Here is a 20,561-nt window from a genome sequence, read left to right as displayed (position 1 = left end):
AAACCTGTCTCTCCAAAAAAAAATAAAACATAGGTCGGGCATGGTGGCTCACACATGTAATCCCAGTACTTCGGGAAGCTGAAGCAGGTGGATCACGAGGTCAGGAGTTCAAGGTCAGCCTGGCCAACACAGTGAAACCTTGTCTCTATCTCTACTAATAATACAAAAATTAGGAACGGTGGCAGACACCTGTAATCCCAGCTACTTGAACCTAGGAGGCAGAGGTTGCAGAGGGTTGAGATTGCGCCACTGCACTCTAGCCTGGGTGACAGAGTGAGACACCATCTCTCACACACACACACACACACAGCGAGACACCATCTCACACACACACACACACACACACACACACACATACACATTTGAAACATTAGCCAGGCATAGTGGCGTGCACCTGCAGTCCCAGCTACCCAAGAGGATGGCGTGGGAGGATTGCCTGAGCCAATGGTTGAGGCTGCAGTGAGCTGTGATCACACCTCTGTACTCCAGCCAGGGCAACAGAGTGAGACCCTAAAATTAAATTCTAGGTGATAAAGGGAGACTGCCTTCTCTTCAACCTATAGATCTTCAATTGGTTAGCTTTTTCAAATGATCTGCTTGAGAATATGGGGAAATATAATTACAATGGACAAATAAATATTACAGAAACTCTATCAAGAACTAGAAAAGATTGGACTAAAATATATTTAATAAATAAGTAATCCTGCGAGCCCAAACTGTCCATGATGGTGTAGATCTTTTCCCACATTAGGAATAGCCCACCTAATCAATAGCACATGGCCATGTATGAGTGAAAGGATTTTTAACAATGTGAGCAGGGCGGATGTAGTGTCTCACGCCTGTAATCCCAGGCCTTTGGGGGGCCAAGTCAGGAGGATCCCTAGAACGCAGGAGTTCAAGACAGGTGTGGGCAACTTAGTGAGGCCACATCTATATTTAAATACACACACACGATAAAAAAGAAAAAATACAAACTAGCCAGGCATGGTAGCACATGCCTGTAGTCCCAGCTACTTAGGAGGCTGAGTTGGGAGGATTGCTTGAGCCCAGGATTTGGATGTTGCAGCAACCTAAGGTCATGCCACTGCACTTCAGCCTGGGTGACAGAGCAAGACCCTGTCTCAAAAAACAAATAACAAAATGAGCTATGTTGCTTCTGTAATCCTAGCACTATGGGGGGCTAAGGCAGGAAGACTATCTGACGCCAAGAGTTCAAGTCCATCCTGGGTAACATAGCAAAACCCTGTCTCTACAAAATAAATAAATAAGCTGGGTGTAGTCCCAGCTACTTTGGAGGCTGAGGTGGGAGGATCACTTGAGCCCAGAAGTTCAAGGCTGCAGTGAGCTATGACTGTTTCACTGTACTTCAGCCTGGGTGTCTGACAGAGACTGTATCTCTAAATAAATTTTAAAATGAGCCATGTTTAATATCTAATTTTAAAAAAATCCAAAGGGATCAATAATGTTTAAGTATTAGTCTTTTAGTAGAACTATTTGTCTGATGCATCTTTTTTTATTTCTAGCTGTATTCTGATTTATCTTTGTTTCTCGCGCAGGCTGGAGTGCAGTGGCACAATCTTGGCTCACTGCAACCTCTGCCTCCTGGGTTCAAGCAATTCTGTGTCACCATGCTCAGCTAATTTTTGTATTTTTAGTAGGGACGGGGTTTCACCATCTTGGTCAGGCTGGTCTCGAACTCCTGACCTCGTGATCCACCCGCCTTGGCCTCCCAAAGTGCTGCGATTACAAGGGGGAGCCACTGCTTCTGGCCAGAGACCAGGAGTTTGAGACCAGCCTGGGCAACATAGGTGACCCCATCTCTACAAAAATTAAAAAATCAGGCTGGGCATGGTGGCATATACCTGTAATCCCAACTACTCGGGAAGCTGAGCTGGGAAGGCAGGAGGACTGCTTGGGCCCAGAAGGTTAAGGCTGCTGTGAGGTATGATCACAGCAGTAAACTCCAGCCTGGGTGACAGAGTGAGACCCTGTCTTTTAAAAAAGAAAAAAAAAGCAAAATTCAAAGAAAAACACGAAATCTACAGTCATGAAAAAGGTTTACCATTTACCACTTAAGTACTTGAAAAGTACCATACTAAAAAACAAAGTAGTAAACACAGTTGGTTTTAAAGTAATGACTTTATTAATAAATATACATCCATATGATGATGTAGATACAAATCATGAACACTACTCCATTCCCATACACATAATTGCACACGAGTAGCTCAAGTTCATGGACATAGAAACATACACAGTATCTATTCAGACTTTTTACAGCAGAGGACAGCGTGCTTATTATCAGTTAATTGGTAATTATTTTCTCCAAAATTACCTGTGGAAAAAAGAAATTCTGAAAACTGAAAGAATCAAAGTGATCTGATTACTTTAAATCACACACTTGATTTACTATAGCATTAAATTTTCCAAAAATTAAATACATTATATGTGAGAGCACAGATTTGTATATTTGGAGGCGGGGGGGAGGAAAGATTCAGATACATCCTAGAGTTTAACAGCGTACAGTTAAGCTATAATAAAAACAAAAATTGAATAGCATCAAAATTTTTTATGTCCAAGGAAAAAAATGTTTTGAAAAACTGTTTGAATTCTTTATATTACTATAAAGGGACCATAAAATGTTACTGCATATAGAGACAATGACTGACAGAGTAGCAGTTATCAATATCCCCTGAATTGTTCTTTTAAAGCTTCTTAGAATATAAAGGAGAAATTTACTTTTTTTCTTCAGCTCACACACTGTGGTTATTTTCACACTGAATGGGTCAACTTTAACCTAATAAATGGACCCAAATATATATTTTTTTCTCCTTAACTCAAAGAAACTCTATTCTTAGTTCATGAAAATAGACATGTAAATTCACACAAACATCAGTTTGGAATCAATATTACTTTGACAGATGTTTCTTTTAAAAAGCAAATAAAAAATATAAAGAATTTTTAGTCTAATTAAAACACTGATTTTTTAAAATGTCCCTAAATATTAAAAATTAAACCAGATACTACTCATTTTCTTCCAGTACATTATGCCAATATATTTTTTTAGTATCCAGTGCAAAACTCTAAAGATAGTATCAAAATCATCCTAAATATTAGTTATGCAAGGTTACATTTGTCAAAAAAATGATAATTTCATCAGTTATTAGCTCCTTATTTGCTAATATAATAAATAAGGCATGTTAAAGTACTTTTTAAAGAAAAAAGTAATGCAAACTTACTTGAATTGCAGATCATTTTCTGACCAACAGTTTAAATATAGAATAATGAAACCTATTTTGTGAAGAACAGAGTCACACAGTATAAAATCAGCAATTTGCCTTTCAAGAAACAATCATACAGTGGAGGAGAAAAGGCCAGTTTTCCCCAACTGATTATATTAAAGTATAGGCAACTGTTTAACATGTTATTTCAGTGTTTATCGTAACAAGAGAGTGTTAGAAAAGATGCACAATGTAGTCTTTAGTTTATATAGCAGTAAAAATATTTTAAATTTTTAAGACTTCATTCATGTTATCACTTAGATGTCTTTCTCTTCAGCATGGCACCAGTAAACTGTTCACAGGGAGAAAAGTAAGTGGAATCAGGAGATGCTCACCAGTGCATAGATATAATACTCCAGGTAACCGCTCAGATGAACAGTAAATTCAGCTTTCTAAATAATGTTATCCATTTACAACTGTAGCCATTTGCCCCTCCCGTTTTGTTTGTTTGTTTTGGTTTTTGTTTTTCCTGGGACATAGCTCCTGATAATAAACACCGTTATGAACATGCCTCCTTTAGTTGATCTCACCATCTCATAAACATGTATACAAAATTCATTATACAATAATACACCTGTTTTATCTTCTGACACACAGCACAGCACCAGTAAGTAGATGTGCTGAAGGGGAGAGGAAAAGGAATGAATGTAGGAAAGGCAGGGGAGAAAGGGAAGGGCATGTATAACAAAATAAGGAAAGAAAATAAACTGAAAGGGAAATAAATTGTCAAATGGACTTACTATAAAACACAACAATCAAATCTTTGACAATGGTGTGCATTATTCTATGGTAGAACATTAAATTAAACAACTGTCTTAGAAACTGGCTTGAAAAAGATTCTAAGCAGCCAACTGCTGAACATCATCTTGAGAAACAGCTAAATGACAGACACATGTGGAGAGTAGGTAACGAACATACGAATGAAGAGGCAAGCATTTGTGTGTGTCAGAAGTTATACTGTTCTGAGTAAATTATTAAAAATCTTGTATTTTAAGCTTCTGCAAGAAGAAGCTCTTGTAGCAATTTAGCTGCCAGAATGTTATAACTGATTATGTAGCCATCCAACATCGTTCTCTATGGTTTGTGCAAAGCTAATATTGTTGAGGTCACTGTCTTAGATGCCAGTGTACATAGTCCCCACATACAATGCAACACCTCTTACTGTAAAGAGCAGCATAAAGTCCAGCTCATTGTGTCAGGCATCACTGGAACACCTGAAGGCTTGCTGCTTTTTTCCTGATAAAAAAGGTATGAAACATGACATCCATTTGCAATCAGAGTTTGCATTAACTGAGAGCAGCCCAAAAAACACAACATGTGCCCTTTTAAAATTTTAATTATTTTAAAAGTTTTTGGGTCCTGCAATTCTACATTTTAATCTCAAAGGCATTTAAAATCCCAAATATGAACACTGTAACTTTAAAGTTCAGTGGAATTTTTTCAAGTCTGAAGTTTATAATATTTTATTTAGAACAAACTCAAAATAAATAAAATGTGTAACAAGAAATATTACTTTCAGAAAGGAAAGAAGAAAGATTTCCCTCTGTCCCTACTATACATATCTACCTAATGCTTTTTCTTCCTTTCCATCTTGCTTCTAAAGCAAACATCACTGGGGGGAAAAAATCTTTTGGATGAAATGGTCTCACTAGAGCCACAATAAGATTTTTAATTAAACTAACCAACATATTTTTTTCATGTTTCATGCATAGATGGATTCCTATATGTTTCTTAATATTTGGGTTCTGATGGTCAGGAAACTGCATTCTGTTTATACCAGTTTTACAGTCTACCATTCAATTTGTGTCCTTTGGTAGATATAAACCTGAAAACACAGTAAGTGCTAATGCAATGGAACAATTTCTGAGAAAAACTAAAAATGTTCCAAATAAATGGGCAACATTAATAAATGGTTTTGTTTATTTATTTATTTGAGACGGAGTCTCACTCTGTCACCCAGGCTGGAGGGCAGTGGCGCAATCTTGGCTCACTGCAACCTCTGCCTCCTGGGTTTGAGGATTTTCCTGCCTCAGCCTCCCAAGTAGCTTGGATTACAGGCATCCGCCACCACGTCTGGCTAATTTTTGTATTTTTAGTAGAGATGGGATTTCACCATGTTGGCCAGGCTGGTCTTGAACTGCTGACCTCAAGTGATCCGCACGCCTCAGCCTCCCAAAGTGCTGGGTGTGAACCACCACGCCTGGCCAATAAATGTTTTTAAACATGACACTTTAAAACTTTCTATATGAAAGGCAAAATATAGTGACTATAGCTACATGCAAACCTAGAGAATGTTTCTTTTTCTATTATATGAAATATGCTATCCTCAGAATGCACTGTATTTCACCAAAAATGTAATGTGCAGTTTTTATAAAATAGTTTAAATTTTCTGTAAATATGTAAATATGAATTGCTTGTAGTGTTTGGTATATATGCTCTTAGGCAATTAAAAAATACACAAACTATCACTGCTCAAAGGCAAACACTAAAGAATTATTTCAGGAATAATGGTTAAATCAATTAATGCCATGTAGATCAATAAATTACAAGCTGCTTAAACCTAGAACATTAAAAATAAGTTTTTTAACATTTGAAGTGGATGTAAATGCCAAAGCATACAAATATCTGTGTCCCGTCTTGTGAAAATAAATGTTACAAAAACTCACACAGCCATTACCTCAAGTAATCCTGATTCATTAGTTTGCTTTTTTGCTCCACCAGTTAAAAATACATTAGTATATTTATTATATTGTAGGCTTACTTCACAAACTAATAGGTATAATGGTTTCAGTTGTTTATCACATAAAGCATCTATTTAGAACAGCCCCAAAGTAGTAATGAAACATGAGACATGACCATAATGCTAAAGGAAAAGCAAAAATGATTTAGTTAGGTGTTACACTTGAACCTATGTACAAATACAATGCCACTGCTCATGCCCTGAGTGCATCTGTCAGCATATGGCAGTTTTTGAGCAAAAGCAGGAAAAAAACCAAACAGGAAAACAAATTTGGAAAGCCCAGGCCATAAAATTATGTATATCAAAATAAAACCAAGAAGCTTTGGGATTATTCACAATCTTCCTTCTAAACCTTGCCCTCTTTTCCTGCCTCATTCACTCATTGGGTGGTTTGACTTCACTGCTAGTTTCCTCTACCCCGTGAACTGCTCTGCCATGCATCATAGGGTAAGGAAAAGCAGCAGTGCCACAGCCATAACCAAGATCGGCAAGACGGGATAGAGCTTTAATGCTACCTGGAGGTCTCCCTGGGCTGACTTTGTATCCCGCAGCTTTAGTTGTCCCCAGAGGTCTGCCTGGACTTGTCTTAAATCCAGCTGCTTTGGTGGTTCCCAGGGGTCTGCCTGTGCTGGTCCGGTATCCTGCTGATTTGGTGGTTCCCGAAGGCCGGCCACGCTTACCAGATCGGTTGAGATTCTTCTTCTTCTTTAGTTCGTCTTTTATTTCTATGCTTCTGCCACTTGTAGTCTGCAAGTGTGTTTCATTTAATGGGTCTTGCCTCTGACAAACCATTGGTTTGTGGTTGACTGTGTGGCTGTATTTGCTTTGCTGGGAGGAATATATGTCAAACTGATCAGCAGCTCTCATGGCATCTTCATTGAGGCAGGAAGGCTTGCCAGGCCCACAGAAAGCTGGATTACTGCTGGCAACAGGATGCATCATTTTCTACCAAAAATAAAAGACAAATATATATAAATACACATACACAAATACATATCTGTATGCAGCATTCAGTGAGAAAACAGTCTGTCTTCCAACAATTATGCAAGCTACCTAAAATTAGGCTGACACGCAGGACTCCAGACCACCTATAAACAAACACACATCAGCAGATTCAAGGATACTTGTTCTTCTCAATTTAATCATGGGACAAATATCATATAAGATAACTCTATTATAATACTGATTTCATAGCTATAATGTTCTCCGGTTAGGAACTGGAAAAGTGTGTAAATCAAAAACAAATGTTCTATTCTGTGGGCTTTTCTCTTCTAGATTACTAAACCTCAAAAGAGTAACAGTAAAGCCAAGAACTCTTATTAACACAATTCTTTATTTCAGTTTGTCTGATGTTCTTGGAATGCCTCCTGTTGGCCTTTTATTGTATTTCTCACATGTATACTACTGGCCTGACAACAGTTTCCACAAGATGGACACTCCATCGTTATTGTAATTTATTATTTATACAGAACTCTGAGTATATGTTACACTTGACAAAAGACAGAATGTGCCAAGCAATGAACACAATCTCTACTGCTTCTTGGCCTTTTGGCTAATATCAAGTGTAAAGAATACAATCTCTTGGCCCAAGGTACTGACTTCCCTTCAAACATATTCCAGCCCAATAGAAGGCAGTACCAATACAAAAGGTAAACAAAGATTTTCATTAGCTAAAATGAGTGAACATTATACAAACGCTTAAGACTTATACTACAAAAATACGGATGACAACCATAATAAAATACCTCCTTTTAAAAAAAATTTTTTTTTTTTTTTTTTTTGAGATGGAGTCTCGCTCCATCGCCCGCTGGAGTCCAGTGGCACAATCTCAGCTCACTGCAACCTCCGCCTCCTGGGTTCAAGCGATTCTCCTGCCTCGGCCTCCTGAGTAACTGGGACTACAGGCGCCTGCCACCACATTTGGCTAATTTTTGTCCTTTTAGTAGAGACGGGGTTTCACCATATTGGTCAGGCTGGTCTCGAACTCCTGACCTCGTGATCTGCCTGCCTCAGCCTTTCACAGTGTTGGGATTACAGGCGTGAGCCACGGCGCCCAGCCAATATCTCCTATTTTTAAGGTATATTTATCAAGACAAAAAGTTCAATGTACAACGTTGCTTTCTCCCTTGATCATAAATATAGTGTCGATCATCTTCCCTTACACAAGCCCTGTGACTTATTAAAGAACAGTCCAGCCAGGCATGGTGGCATCAGCTATTAGGGAGGCTGAGGTGGAGGATCACTTGAGCCCAGGAGTTTGAATCCAGCTTGGGCAACACAGCAAGATTCCTGCTCTTGAAATAGGAAAAAAAAAAAAAAGATCCAAAGTCTCTATTTTGTAAGGACATCCCTGTGGTTTTTTTCATATATATATATATATATATATATTAAATATATATATATATATAAAGGACTTATTAAAACCACTACCACAATAAACCAGCTCTAAATAGCCATATCACTTAGACAGAGGAAATGGCAGGTTTTTTTTTTTTTTTTTTTTTTTTTAAAGATGGAGTTTCGCACTTGTTGCCCAGGCTGGAGTGCAATGGCATGATCTTGGCTCATCACAACCTCCGCCTCCTGGGTTCAAGCGATTCTCCTGCCTCAGCCTCCCGAGCAGCTGGGATTACAGGTATGTGCCACCACCCTTGGCTAATTTTTTATTTTTATTTTGTAATTTCATTTTATTTTTTATTTATTTTTTCTTTTGAGACAGAGTCTCGCTCTGTCACCCAGGCTGGAGTGCAGTGGCGTGATCTCAGCTCACTGCAAGCTCCACCTCCCTGGTTCACGCCATTCTCCTGCCTCAGTCTCCCAAGTAGCTGGGACTACAGGTGCCCGCCACCACGCCCGTCTAATATTTTGTATTTTTAGTAGAGATGGGGTTTCACCATGTTAGCCAGGATGGTCTTGATCTCCTGACCTCGTGATCTGCCTGCGTTGGCCTCCCAGAGTGCTGAGATTACAGGCGGGAGCCACTGTGCCCAGCCTGTATATTTAATAGAGATGAGGTTTCTCCATGTTGGTCAGGCTGGTCTTGAACTCCCAATTTCCGGTGATTGGCCTGCCTTGGCCTCCCAAAGTGCTGGGATTACAGACATGAGCCACCGTGCCTAGCCGGAAATGAGAGTTTTTACAGAGACTACAGTATTATGTTGTGATGAGGAAAGAGAGATGAAGATATGGGTTCCAATTTGGATTTAGAAAAAGTCACAAATATATATTAAGGTCTAGCCCCAAGCTGTTAGGAGATATTTGTGTGCACCCTTCATACATGTGAAAGTGCACCAAAACCTCAGTTATGAAAACAGTTACTCCCAGAGGCTACAAACAGGTAATAAGGTTAGCCAAAACCACTGTAAACTTACTTTAGTTTGTAAAGGCAAAAGGAAATGGGCATGAAGTCACAGAATCAAATTCTGTTAAATTATGAAACATTTGCTGAAAATCAACAGATACAGAGCAATTGGTAAGCTGGCTTAAAGTCTCAATTTGGCCGGGCGCGGTGGCTCAAGCCTGTAATCCCAGCACTTTGGGAGGCCGAGACGGGCGGATCACGAGGTCAGGAGATCGAGACCATCCTGGCTAATATGGTGAAACCCCGTCTCTACTAAAAAATACAAAAAACTAGCCAGGCGTGGTGGCGGGCGCCTGTAGTCCCAGCTACTCCGGAGGCTGAGGCAGGAGAATGGCGGGAAGCCGGGAGGTGGAGCTTGCAGTGAGCTGAGATCCGGCCACTGCACTCCAGCCTGGGCGACAGAGCCGGACTCCGTCTCAAAAAAAAAAAAAAAAAAAAAAAGTCTCAATTTGATGGAAGAGTATCTACAGTGAGAAGCTACTTGTTTATGGCAAAAGCTTTTTAGACTTGAGAACATAAAACAAGACTGGCCTAAACACAAATATTAAGTGGAATACTTTTTTCACTCACTCCCCACAGATACAAGAACTAGATTACTGGCCGGGCATGGTAGCTCACGCCTGTGATCCCAGCACTTTGGGAGGCTGAGGCAGGTGGATCACAAAGTCAGGAGATCTAGACCATCCTGGATAACACAGTGAAACACAGTCTCTACTAAAAATACAAAAAATTAGCTGGGCGTGTTGGCACGTGCCTGCAGTCCCAACTACTCAGGAAGCTGAGGCAGGAGAATTGGTTGAACCCAGGAGGCAGAGGCTGCAGTGAGCCGAGATCGTGCCACTGCACTCCAGCGTGGGTGACAGAGCAAGACTCTGTCTCAAAAAAACAAAAACAAAAAGAACTAGATTATTAATAATCATTTCTTTAGCTCAAATTCTAATTTCAGATGGGAAAAAAGACTCTCAAGATGAGTTCCAAATATAGTATTGGCTGAAAGTTAGCAATTTTTTAGCATTTTGTTATGTGCCAGGCAATAAGCTTGGTTCTTTGCACATTATCTGATTTAATCCTCAGTACAAGCCTATAAGGAATATACAATATTAGCTCTATTTTACAGACTTTAAGCATTCTGCCAGGGTCACACATTAGGAAATGGTTAAGCCAAATATGACTTTTGATAATTCAACTTCAGAACCAACAATTTACAGTGTAGCATACCAAGGTTTTTCAAAAGCAGCACTGTTATTTGGGTCAGATAATTTTGTTGTGGTTTGTCCACTGCATTGTACAATGCTTAGCAGCATCCCTGGCCTCTACCCACTAGATGTCAGTAGCAACACCTCTCTCCCTTCCCCTAAATAAGTGACAACCAAAAATTTCTCCAGACATTGTCAAACGTTCCCTGGGGGGGTGGGGTGGGGTGGGGAATCCACCCTTCACCATGAAATCGCTTGATTATACTAAAATGAAAACACAGACCCAACTTAAAATATTCTCACTTAAGTTTTTATTCACCTTTTTAGCATCTTCCTCACCAAATATCCACAAATTCTTTCTGACTGCAAAGTCAAAGAGATTTGGTTTCCAAATGGAAGAAAAGCAAATGCCAGAATTAGTAAAGACAACCAGGACAGCCACGATGGCTCACGCCTACAATCCCAGGACTGTGAGAGGCCAAGACAGGCAGATCACCTAAGGTCAGGAGTTCGAGACCAGCCTGGCCAAAACGGTAAAAACCCTGTCTCTACTAAAAATACAAAAATTTCTGGGAAAATTTTTTTGGGGAAAAAAAAAAGTTATGTGACTTACCAGGAGGGTAACAACATATATATATATATGTATGCATAAAATATGTATATATATATAAATATTCATAATCTATCAGCACTCAGGATATACAGTCTCAGCTTACATTATGTTAGGCTTTTAGAGGCAAAATGCCACTATCCTTGACGCAGATATCAATCCACACTGAAAAAAACACACCATTTAAAAATGAGACGTGCAGCTGGGCATGGTGGCTCATGCCTCTAATCCCAGAACTTTGGGAGGCTGAGGCAGGCAGATCACCTGAGGTCAGGAGTTCGAGACTAGCTTGGCCAAAATGGTAAAACCCTGTCTCTACTAAAAACACAAAAAAAATTTGCCTGGTGTAGTGGTGCACACCTGTAATCCCAGCTACTCAGGATGCTGAGGCAGGAGAATCGCTCAAACCCAGGAGGTGGACATTGCAATGAGCCAAGACTGCACCATTGCACTTCAGCCTGGGAGACAAGAGCGAAACTCCAATCGAAAAAAAAAAGAAAGACATGCAATTTTTTTTTTTTTTTTTTTTTGAGACAGAGTCTGGCTCTGTCGCCCAGGCTGGAGTGCAGTGGCCGGATCTCAGCTCACTGCAAGCTCCGCCTCCCGGGTTTACGCCATTCTCCTGCCTCAGCCTCTCACATAGCTGGGACGACAGGAGTCCGCCTCGTCGCCCGGCTAGTTTTTTGTAGTTTTTAGTAGAGACGGGGTTTCACTGTATTAGCCAGGATGGTCTCGATCTCCTGACCTCATGATCCGCCCGTCTCGGCCTCCCAAAGTGCTGGGATTACAGCCTTGAGCCACCGCGCCCGGCCCTGACATGCAATTTTTAAAAAGCATGTATCTTGGCCGGGTGTGGTGGTTCATGCCTGTAATCCCAGAACTTTGGGAGGCCAAGGCGAGTGGATCAACTGAGGTTGGGAGTTCGAAACCAGCCTGACCAACACGGAGAAACCCCGTCTCTACTAAAAATAAAAAAATTTAGCCTGGCATGGTGGTACATGCCTGTAATCCCAGTTACTCAGGATGCTGAGGCAGGAGAATCGCTTGAACCTGGGAGGCAGAGGTTGCAATGAGCTGAGATCATGACATTGCACTCCAGCCTGGGCAACAGGAGCAAACTCCGTCTCAAAGAAAACAAAAAACAAAAAACACGCATCTCCATTTCTCCATTCCTTTAATATTCTCCAGAACTTATGCCTTTAGTTTGTATTATGTAAATTTAGTTCTGACATAACTCAGGTTTATTGAGGGCCAACTCCATGCAAAACACTATTCTAAGCACAAATCAACAAGAGTAAAGCTATTTATTCCAATGGAAAGATAATGAGACATTAACTTGGCCAGGTGTGGTAGCTCACACCTGTACTCCCAGCACTTTGGGAGGCTGAGGCGGGTGGATCACTTGAGGTCAGGAGTTCGAGACCAGCATGACTAACAGAGAGAAACCCAGTCACTACTAAAAATACAAAACTCAGCTGGGCATGGAGGCATGCACTTGTAATCCCAGCTACTTGGGAGGCTGAAGCAGCAGAACTGCTTGAACCCGGGAGGCAGAGGTTGCAGTGAGCCGAGATCACACCACTGCACTCCAGGCTGGGCGACAGAGTGAGACTGCCTTAAAAAAAAAAAAAAAAAAAAAGACCCTGACCTAACATTTTTGAAGTGTAGGGCTTCTGTATGTTCTATATATTCCTTCCCTGCTACTGCCAAGAAATCAGAACAGTATTCTACTTAATAATTCATAAACAAGCCGGACAAGGAATTTAATATGAGAATTACTCATGTAAATAATTAACTTTAAAAACGCAAATAGAACTAAAACGAATCCTTTCCTATTTTCACACTTCAACTTTATTAAGTTGGGAATCAGCACTATTAAATGCTTGCATGCATAACCATCACTATATATTTACATGCAGGATACTTGTGTTTATATAAAAAGTATTTGCATAATGTGAGCTTAACTCTGCACTCCATAATGCCTTCCTCCTCCCACTTCAGGGCTATTGTTAAAACACTCTCTTTTTTCTTTTTTTTTTTTTCTGAGACGGAGTTTCACTCTTGTTGCCCAGGCTGGAGTGCAATGGTGCAATCTTGGCTCACCGCAACCTCTGTCTCTCAGGTTCAAGCGATTCTCCTGCCTCAGCTTCCTGAGTAGCTGGGATTACAGGCACATGCCACCACGCCCAGCTAATTTTTTTATTTTTAGTAGAGATGGGGATTTCACCATGTTGGCCAGGCTGCTCTCGAACTCCTGACCTCAGGTGATCTGCCTGCCTCCACCTCCCAAAGTGTTGGGATTACAGGCATGAGGCACCACGCACGGTGTTTTTTTTCTTTTTAAGACGGAGTTTTGCTCTTGTCCAGGCTGGAGTGCAATGGCGTGATCTTGGCTCACTGCAACAACCTCCAACTCCTGGGTTCAAGCAATTCTCCTGCCTCAGCCTCCAGAGTATCTGGGATTACAGGTACGTACCATCATGCCACATTAATTTTTGTATTTTTTTTTTTTTTTTAAGAATAAACAAGGTTTCACCATGTTGGCCAGGCTGGTCTCCAACTCCCGAGCTCTGATGATTCACCTGCCTTGGCCTCCCAAAGTGCTGGGATTACAGGCGTGAGCCACCGCGTCAGGCCGAAAGACTCTGATTGAACGTATGCAAGCTACATTTCTTTTTTGAGACGGAGTCTCGCTCTGTCACCCAGGCTGGAGAGCAGTGGCATGATCTTGGCTCACTGCAAGGTACGCCTCCCGGGTTCTCGCCATTCTCCTCCCTCACCCTCCTGAGTAGCTGGGACTACAGGCGCCAGCCACCACGCCCGGCTAATTTTTTGTATTTTAGTAGAGATGGGGTTTCACCGTGTTACCCGGGATGGTCTCGATCTCCTGACCTCGTGATACACCTGCCTCAGCCTCCCAAAGTGCTGGGATTATAGGCGAGAGCCACCGCGCCCGGTCCCAAGCCACATTTCTCAAGAGTCAGAATGGTCCAGCGCAGTGGCTCAGGCCTATAATCCCAGAACTTTTGGAAGCCAAGGTGGGCAGCTCAGTTGAGGTCGGGAGTTCCAGACTAGCCTGGCCTGGATAACACAGCGAAACCCTCTCTCTACTAAAAATCCAAAAAATTAGTGAGGCATGGTGGCTCCAGTTACTCAGGAGGCTGAGGCAGGAGAATCGCTTGAACCCAAAGGCGGAGGTTGCAGTGAGCTGACTTTGTGCCACTGCACTCCAGCCTAGGAAACAGATTCTGTCTCAGAAAAAAAAAAAAAGAATGAATACTATATTTCTAGACGGTTTAGACCGAATAGAAGCCAAGAGTTACAGAACAGGCTGTGCAGACTATCAAAGGTTAAAGATCATCTTTTTAAATAGTTACTGAGGCCGAGAGCAGTGGCTCACGCCTGTAATCCCAACACTTTGGGAGGTCGAGGCGGGCGGATCACGAGGTCAGGAGTTCGAGACCAGCCTGGTCAACATGGTGAAACACCGTCTCTACTAAACATACAAAAACTAGCCGGGCGTGGTGGCGCACGTCTATAATCCCAGCTACTGGGGAGGCTGAGGCAGGAGAATTGCTTGAACCCGGGAGGCAGAGGTTGCAGTGAGCCGAGATTGCGCCACTGTACTCCAGCCTGGGGGACAGAGTGAAACTCCGTTTCAAAAAACAAAACAAACAAAACAACCAATAAATAGTTCACTGAGCCGGGCGCGGTGGCTCAAGCCTGTAAGCCCAGCACTTTGGGAGGCCGCGACGGGTGGATCACGAGGTCAGGAGATCGAGACCATCCTGGCTAACACGGTGAAACCCCGTCTCTACTAAAAAATACAAAAAACTAACCAGGCAAGGTGGCGGGCGCCTGTAGTCCCAGCTACTCGGGAGGTTGAGGCAGGAGAATGGCATGAACCCGGGAGGCGGAGCTTGCAGTGAGCTGAGATCCGGTCACTGCACTCCAGCCTGGGCGACAGAGCGAGACTCCGTCTCAAAAAAAAAAAAAAAAAAAAAAAAAAAAAAAATTGTTCACTGAATGTACAGGAGTCAACTAAGAGCTTCTATATATCTGGACTGTGACTAAATTCGAATACTCAAAGCATAAGCTACAACTTGCCATCGTTGAAGTTGTTTTGTTTTGTTTAACTCCTAAAGTTTAAGCCCTAAAATGAGCCCTTCTTTATAGAACAATTCCTCTCTCTTCTCTTGAATGTGGCAGTCACCACTGCCAACATAAAGAACTGTAACTATTTTTAGTTACTTCACAAAGCATCCCTGAAGCTTTCTAAACATGGAGAAAGCGTCAAGAAACCCAAGTTCTGTTCTCCAAAGATCACAGATCACGTAACTCTCAGAGATTTATTTCAGGTCCGTATAATCATATACGTTTCATAATTCTAAATGAAGATTTGCAACTCACCTCAATTACTCCCAAAGTCCATTCAGCAGAGGCCAATAGCCACGCACCCTGCCCCACCACGGGAAGTTTTGATAATAGGACGGCACATAAATAACGGCCTCCTTTGTCTTCTTCCTCTCCTTAACTGTGCCCCACGGTGCACAAATAAGGACTCCCCTTATTTTGACACGAGGCGTTTAGAATGTATTTAACCTGTTGTGTGCTGAAAGCGACTACTAACGTATTGCCAATAACAAGTTTGCAGAAGATGTACGCCACCCTAGAGAAAGGGTTGCGTACCCACTAAAAAGCAAAATTCATAAGCCGCTGTCCGTCCACTCGGGAGTTCCGCAAGCGTAGAAGTCCAGGGGCACTCCATTGCGACGCAGATCTCGAGCCGGCAGGCTTTCATTTAAAGGCGGAGAGCGGACTGCGGATTCCGACCTCTCAAAGAAAAGAAAGGGGGCCCCCTCCCCCCGCCGCAGGAGGAATGTCCCCCCGTAATGGCTCCACACCGAGGAAGGGCAGGCTACGTCCGGGACCCCTCCTCTCACTCCTGGCTACGCTAGGGCCCCTTGGCAGGAGGCCTCTTCTCCCCGGCCAGCTAGGCGCCAGTTCTCGCCGCCGCCCGACTCCACTCTCGGCCGGCTGACCAGCCCGCGCGCGCCCACCTACCTCAGCCGCTCGTAGACCGGCCCCTCCGCGCGTCTAGGGGCTTCCCAGCGGCTGGGAACCTCGCGCTGGCGCCGCTCCCTCCCCAGCCCGCCGCCTCTGCACGGTGCGGAGAACGGGCCAAGGCGGAGGGGCAGGCAGCGAGGGCGGCGGCGAGGCAGACGCTGGCTCCCAGCACGCGCCGCGGCCGCGGCGCACACTCCTGCCCCGGACGCAGTACGAAGATGCCGCTACCACCCTGTAATGTTAGAGGCGGCGTGCGCGACCTCGCGAGGGCCGCGCACGCACACGCACACTCTCATCGCGAGACCCGATCTCCCGCCGCCGACCTGCACGCAAGCTTTGGGAGGGAGCTAGGCTGGCAGGCAGCGCTTGCGCGTCGTGGCCTTAGGCCTGGGCTGTTGGTGGTCCGGCGTCGACCGCCCCCAGTGGCTTAGGTTGAGGGACCCACCAAATGGGGAATTAGTAACTTCCTTACTTGTATTGGTTTTCACCACAATTCTGAGATGCTGGAACTCCTGCTGACCCCATTTCTTAGATACAGGACCTAATAAATGAAAATCGGGGGAGTTGGGACTCGTCATGCTCAGAATCATGTGATAATGAAAAGCCTTATTTTATGGGCCATCCTGATGATCCACACGGATTACAGGCGTGAGCCACTGCGCCCCACGGAATTGTCATATTCATTATTCCATAACCACAGGAAAGGATGGAACAACAAACTACCGCTATGATGTTTTTCTTGTGAGATATCTGACATATCAGTCACCTCACACAAACCCACTTAGAAGGGATTCATTTCCTTCCTCCTTCCTCCTGTGAATTTCCAGATGTCAGAATTAGAGGATCCAGAATTAGGGCAGCTACTGAAAGGGAGACACTTTATTAAGCAATGGGAAGAGGCTAGAGGAGGATGCTTGCCCTTTTTCCCCCATGTAATAAAGGCTATTTGAAGATGGACAATTCATAGTACTGAGTTCTACCGTAAGCACAGCCCTAGGCCAGGTACTGCCTTGCCAGTAGGAAAGAAAGGAGGAGCAACAACTTTTCCGGACAAACACAAGCCAGGACACAACACACGAAACAAGCCCATTCACTCAACCTAGTGAGGGACTGGTGACAGATAAGCCATGTGAACAGTTGATTAAACCTACACCAATAAGAACTCTGGATAGCCTGGGTGCGGAGGCTTACGCCTGTAATCCCAGCACTTTGGGAGGCCGAGGCGGGCAGATCACGAGGTCAGGAGTTCAAAACCAGCCTGGCCAATATGGTGAAACCCCATCTCTACTAAAAATATGAAAATTATTCGGGCATGGTGGCGCACACCTGTAGTCCCAGCTACTTGGAAGGCTGAGGCAGGAGGATCACTTGAACCCGGGAGGTGGAGGTTGCTGTAAGCCGAGATCGTGCCACTGCACTCCAGCCTGGGACAGAACGAGACTCCATCTCAAAAACAAACAAACAAACAAACAAAAAAACAACTCTGGACACAAAAGCTCAGGTAGAATTCCCTGGTTGGGAAGGTAGGATTTTTTTGGCAGACAGGGATTCATAACATGATTCTAAACATCATTCCAACTAGGTGGAGTGACTCACACCTGTAATCCCAGGACTTTGGGAGGCCAAAGCGGGAGGCCAGGAGTTTGAGACCAGCCTGGACAATATAGAGAGATTCTGTCTCTACAAAAAATTAAAACAATTAGCTGGGTGTGGTGATGAGTACTTGTACGGCCAGCTGCTAGGGAGGCTGAGATAGGAGAAAGGACTGAGATAGGAGGAAGAAGACTGAGGCTTCCTTAAGCTGTGATTGTGACACTGCACTCCAGCCTGGGCAACAGAGTGAGACCCTGTCTCAAAAAAATAAAATACTAAAAAACAGGATTAATGATGCTAGTGTTATTTATATGTAAAAGGAAAATACCAATATAAAAAAGTTAAAATATGTACACAGATTTTAAGGCATATTAAGTAGCCTATCTAAAAACAAGTTTTTTTTCTAAGCAAGGTTTTTTTGCTCGTGAGGTAGAATTTGAGAATGTGTAACAGCACTCCCCTACCATAGAATCACTATTGCAAATCTGTAACTCTAAACTCTTGTCTGAAATGGCATTTGTACATAAAAACACTTAAGAAAAAGAAACTTTCATTCTAACAAGGTCAAATAATTTGCAGGCCCAGTAGAGGGGTAGCCAGAATAACAAAGGAAGTCAGACAGCCCTGAGTTTGAATGTCTTTCTGCCACTTGCTTCCCATGGTATTTTGGGCAAGTCACTGCTCCTTCAAAAGTTTCCACATGTATGAAATTAAGACACTGTCTTCCTTGCAGAGCTGTGAAATTAAATAAGCTAATAGGGCTATTTAAATACTCATCAGTGGCCAGGCACAGCGACTCATGCCTATAATCCCAGCACTTTGGGAAGCCAAGGCAGGTGGATCACCTGAAGTCAGGAGTTCAGGACCAGCCTGGCCAACATGGTGAAACCCCGTCTCTACTAAAAATACAAAACATTAGCCAGGCATGGTGGTGCATGTCTGTAATCCCACCTACTTAGAAGGCTGAGGCAGGAGAATCACTTGAACCTGGGAGGTGGAGGTTGCAGTCAGTTGAGATCGCACCACTGCACCCCAGTCTGGGTGACAGAATGAGACTCTGTCCCAAAAATAACTCCTCTCAGCTACTTGGTAGACTGAGGCGGGAGGATCGCTTGAGCCTGGAAGGCAGGGATTACAGTGAACGAAGATCACGCCACTGCACTCTAGCCTGGATGACCAAGCAAAACCCTGTCTCAAAAGATAAAAAGAAAAAAGAAAATATTCACCACTATTTAGATGTTCATTATACTATTCTATTTTCAAATATTTACCATTTTCCATAAAATATTTTAAGCTCATACAAGTTATATTGTTCTTGAAAATAACCAAATATAAACATTCCAATAAAATCTCGAATAAGAATTCATGGGAATAGGGCCAGGCACGGTGGGTCATGCCTTCTAACCCAGGACTTTGGGAGGCTGAGGTAGGCAGATTACTTGAGGCCAAGTTCCAGACCAGCCTGGCCAACATGGCAAAACCTCGTATCTACTAAAAATAGAAAAATCAGCTGGGTGTGATGGTGCACACCTGTAATCCCAGCTACTCAGGAGGCTAAGGCACCAGAATCACTTGAACCCCAGAGGTGGAGGTTGCGGTGAGCCAAGATTGGCCATTGCACTCCAGTCTGGGCAACAGTGAGACTCTGTCTCAAATTTAAAAAAAAAAAAATTATGGGGACAAATATTCATCATTGCAACTGAAGGGAAAAACTGAAGAAGACTTGCAAAGGATTTGAGTTTCAAGTTTGGATTTGAAAGTGCCAGACATGAATTGGTGGAGTAGAAGCTGTGGTGGCTACAGGGATGACAACAGCAAGCACATTTATAATGGTGGAACCACCTTTACCCACTGAATAATCCAGGAAGGGTTGGAAGTGGGCTTTAAATGCCATGCTAGTCTGGAGATATTTCACAGAAGCACCATGAGCCAGGAAATATCAGCAAGAAATCTCCAGCCAGCTCTCTTTAGAGGGAGATCTAGCCACCAAGATGAAACTGCACACTTATATCAGCTGATGACCTTAGTAAAATAGCACCAACCATTTTGTGAACCACTAGCTAGTGGGTATTTGATCAAGGAAGAGAAGACATTCCAGGTTTACTCACCCTCTGACACATCTACTCATTCATGCTATATGTTGACTTTAGCTTTTTTTTTTTTTTTTTTTTCAGACGGAGTCTCGCTCTGTTACCCAGGCTGGGTCACTGCATTGTGGCGAAATCTCGGCTCACTGCAAACTCCGCCTCCTGGGTTCAAGCAATTCTCGTGCCTCAGCCTCCTGAGTAGCTGGGACTACAGGCATGTGCTACCAAGCCCGGCTAATTTTTCTATTTTTAGTAGGGACAGGGTTTCACCATTTTGGCTAGGCTCGTCTTGAACTCCTGACCTAAGGTGATCCTCCCACCTCAGCCTCCCAAAGTGCTGGAATTACAGGCATGAGCCACTGTGCGCAGCCAACTTATTTTAGATTCAATGGAGCAGACACATGTTATAACCATGCAAAATAGTGCTTCACGAAAATCTGAACTATCTTCACAATAGTCACTATGAGAGAAATAATGACCAACTCATTTTTTATATAGGAATTTGCTACCACTCTAGGCAGCTCCGTATAAAATTCTAAAATTCTATAAACTTCTAAAATTTTACCTCATATTAAAGCAGTCAGCCTCCTACTAATGTCTATTCACTGTCCTAGTTTTATAGACTC

At 43.0% G+C, this 20,561-nt stretch overlaps 1 protein-coding gene across 2 annotated transcripts; it reads right to left on the bottom strand.

Annotated features, from left to right (window-relative positions):
- Positions 1-2,120: 2,120 nt before the first annotated feature.
- Positions 2,121-16,517, bottom strand: C3H5orf24 (chromosome 3 C5orf24 homolog). Of its 2 annotated transcripts, XM_010359923.2 has the most exons (3): positions 16,253-16,517; positions 6,537-6,966; positions 2,121-4,517 (listed from the first exon to the last, which is right to left on the bottom strand). In XM_010359923.2, the coding sequence occupies exons 2-3, from the start codon at positions 6,961-6,963 to the stop codon at positions 4,477-4,479; spliced, it is 468 nt and encodes a 155-aa protein (XP_010358225.1). In that variant the 5' UTR covers positions 6,964-6,966; positions 16,253-16,517; the 3' UTR covers positions 2,121-4,476. The 2 variants fall into 2 exon arrangements, with proteins under 2 accessions (XP_010358225.1, XP_010358224.1); XM_010359922.2 differs by having other exon boundaries at positions 2,121-6,966.
- Between the last annotated feature and the right edge of the window lie 4,044 nt (positions 16,518-20,561).

The sequence above is a fragment of the Rhinopithecus roxellana genome, chromosome 3 (assembly GCF_007565055.1).
Source record: "Rhinopithecus roxellana isolate Shanxi Qingling chromosome 3, ASM756505v1, whole genome shotgun sequence".
Taxonomy (NCBI): Eukaryota; Metazoa; Chordata; class Mammalia; order Primates; family Cercopithecidae; genus Rhinopithecus; species Rhinopithecus roxellana.
This window is presented reverse-complemented; position numbering and strand designations above follow the sequence as displayed.

Bases quoted from the DNA above. Each gene is read 5' to 3' on its own strand.
- C3H5orf24 (XM_010359922.2), bottom strand. From the start codon at position 6,963: ATGATGCATCCTGTTGCCAGCAGTAATCCAGCTTTCTGTGGGCCTGGC.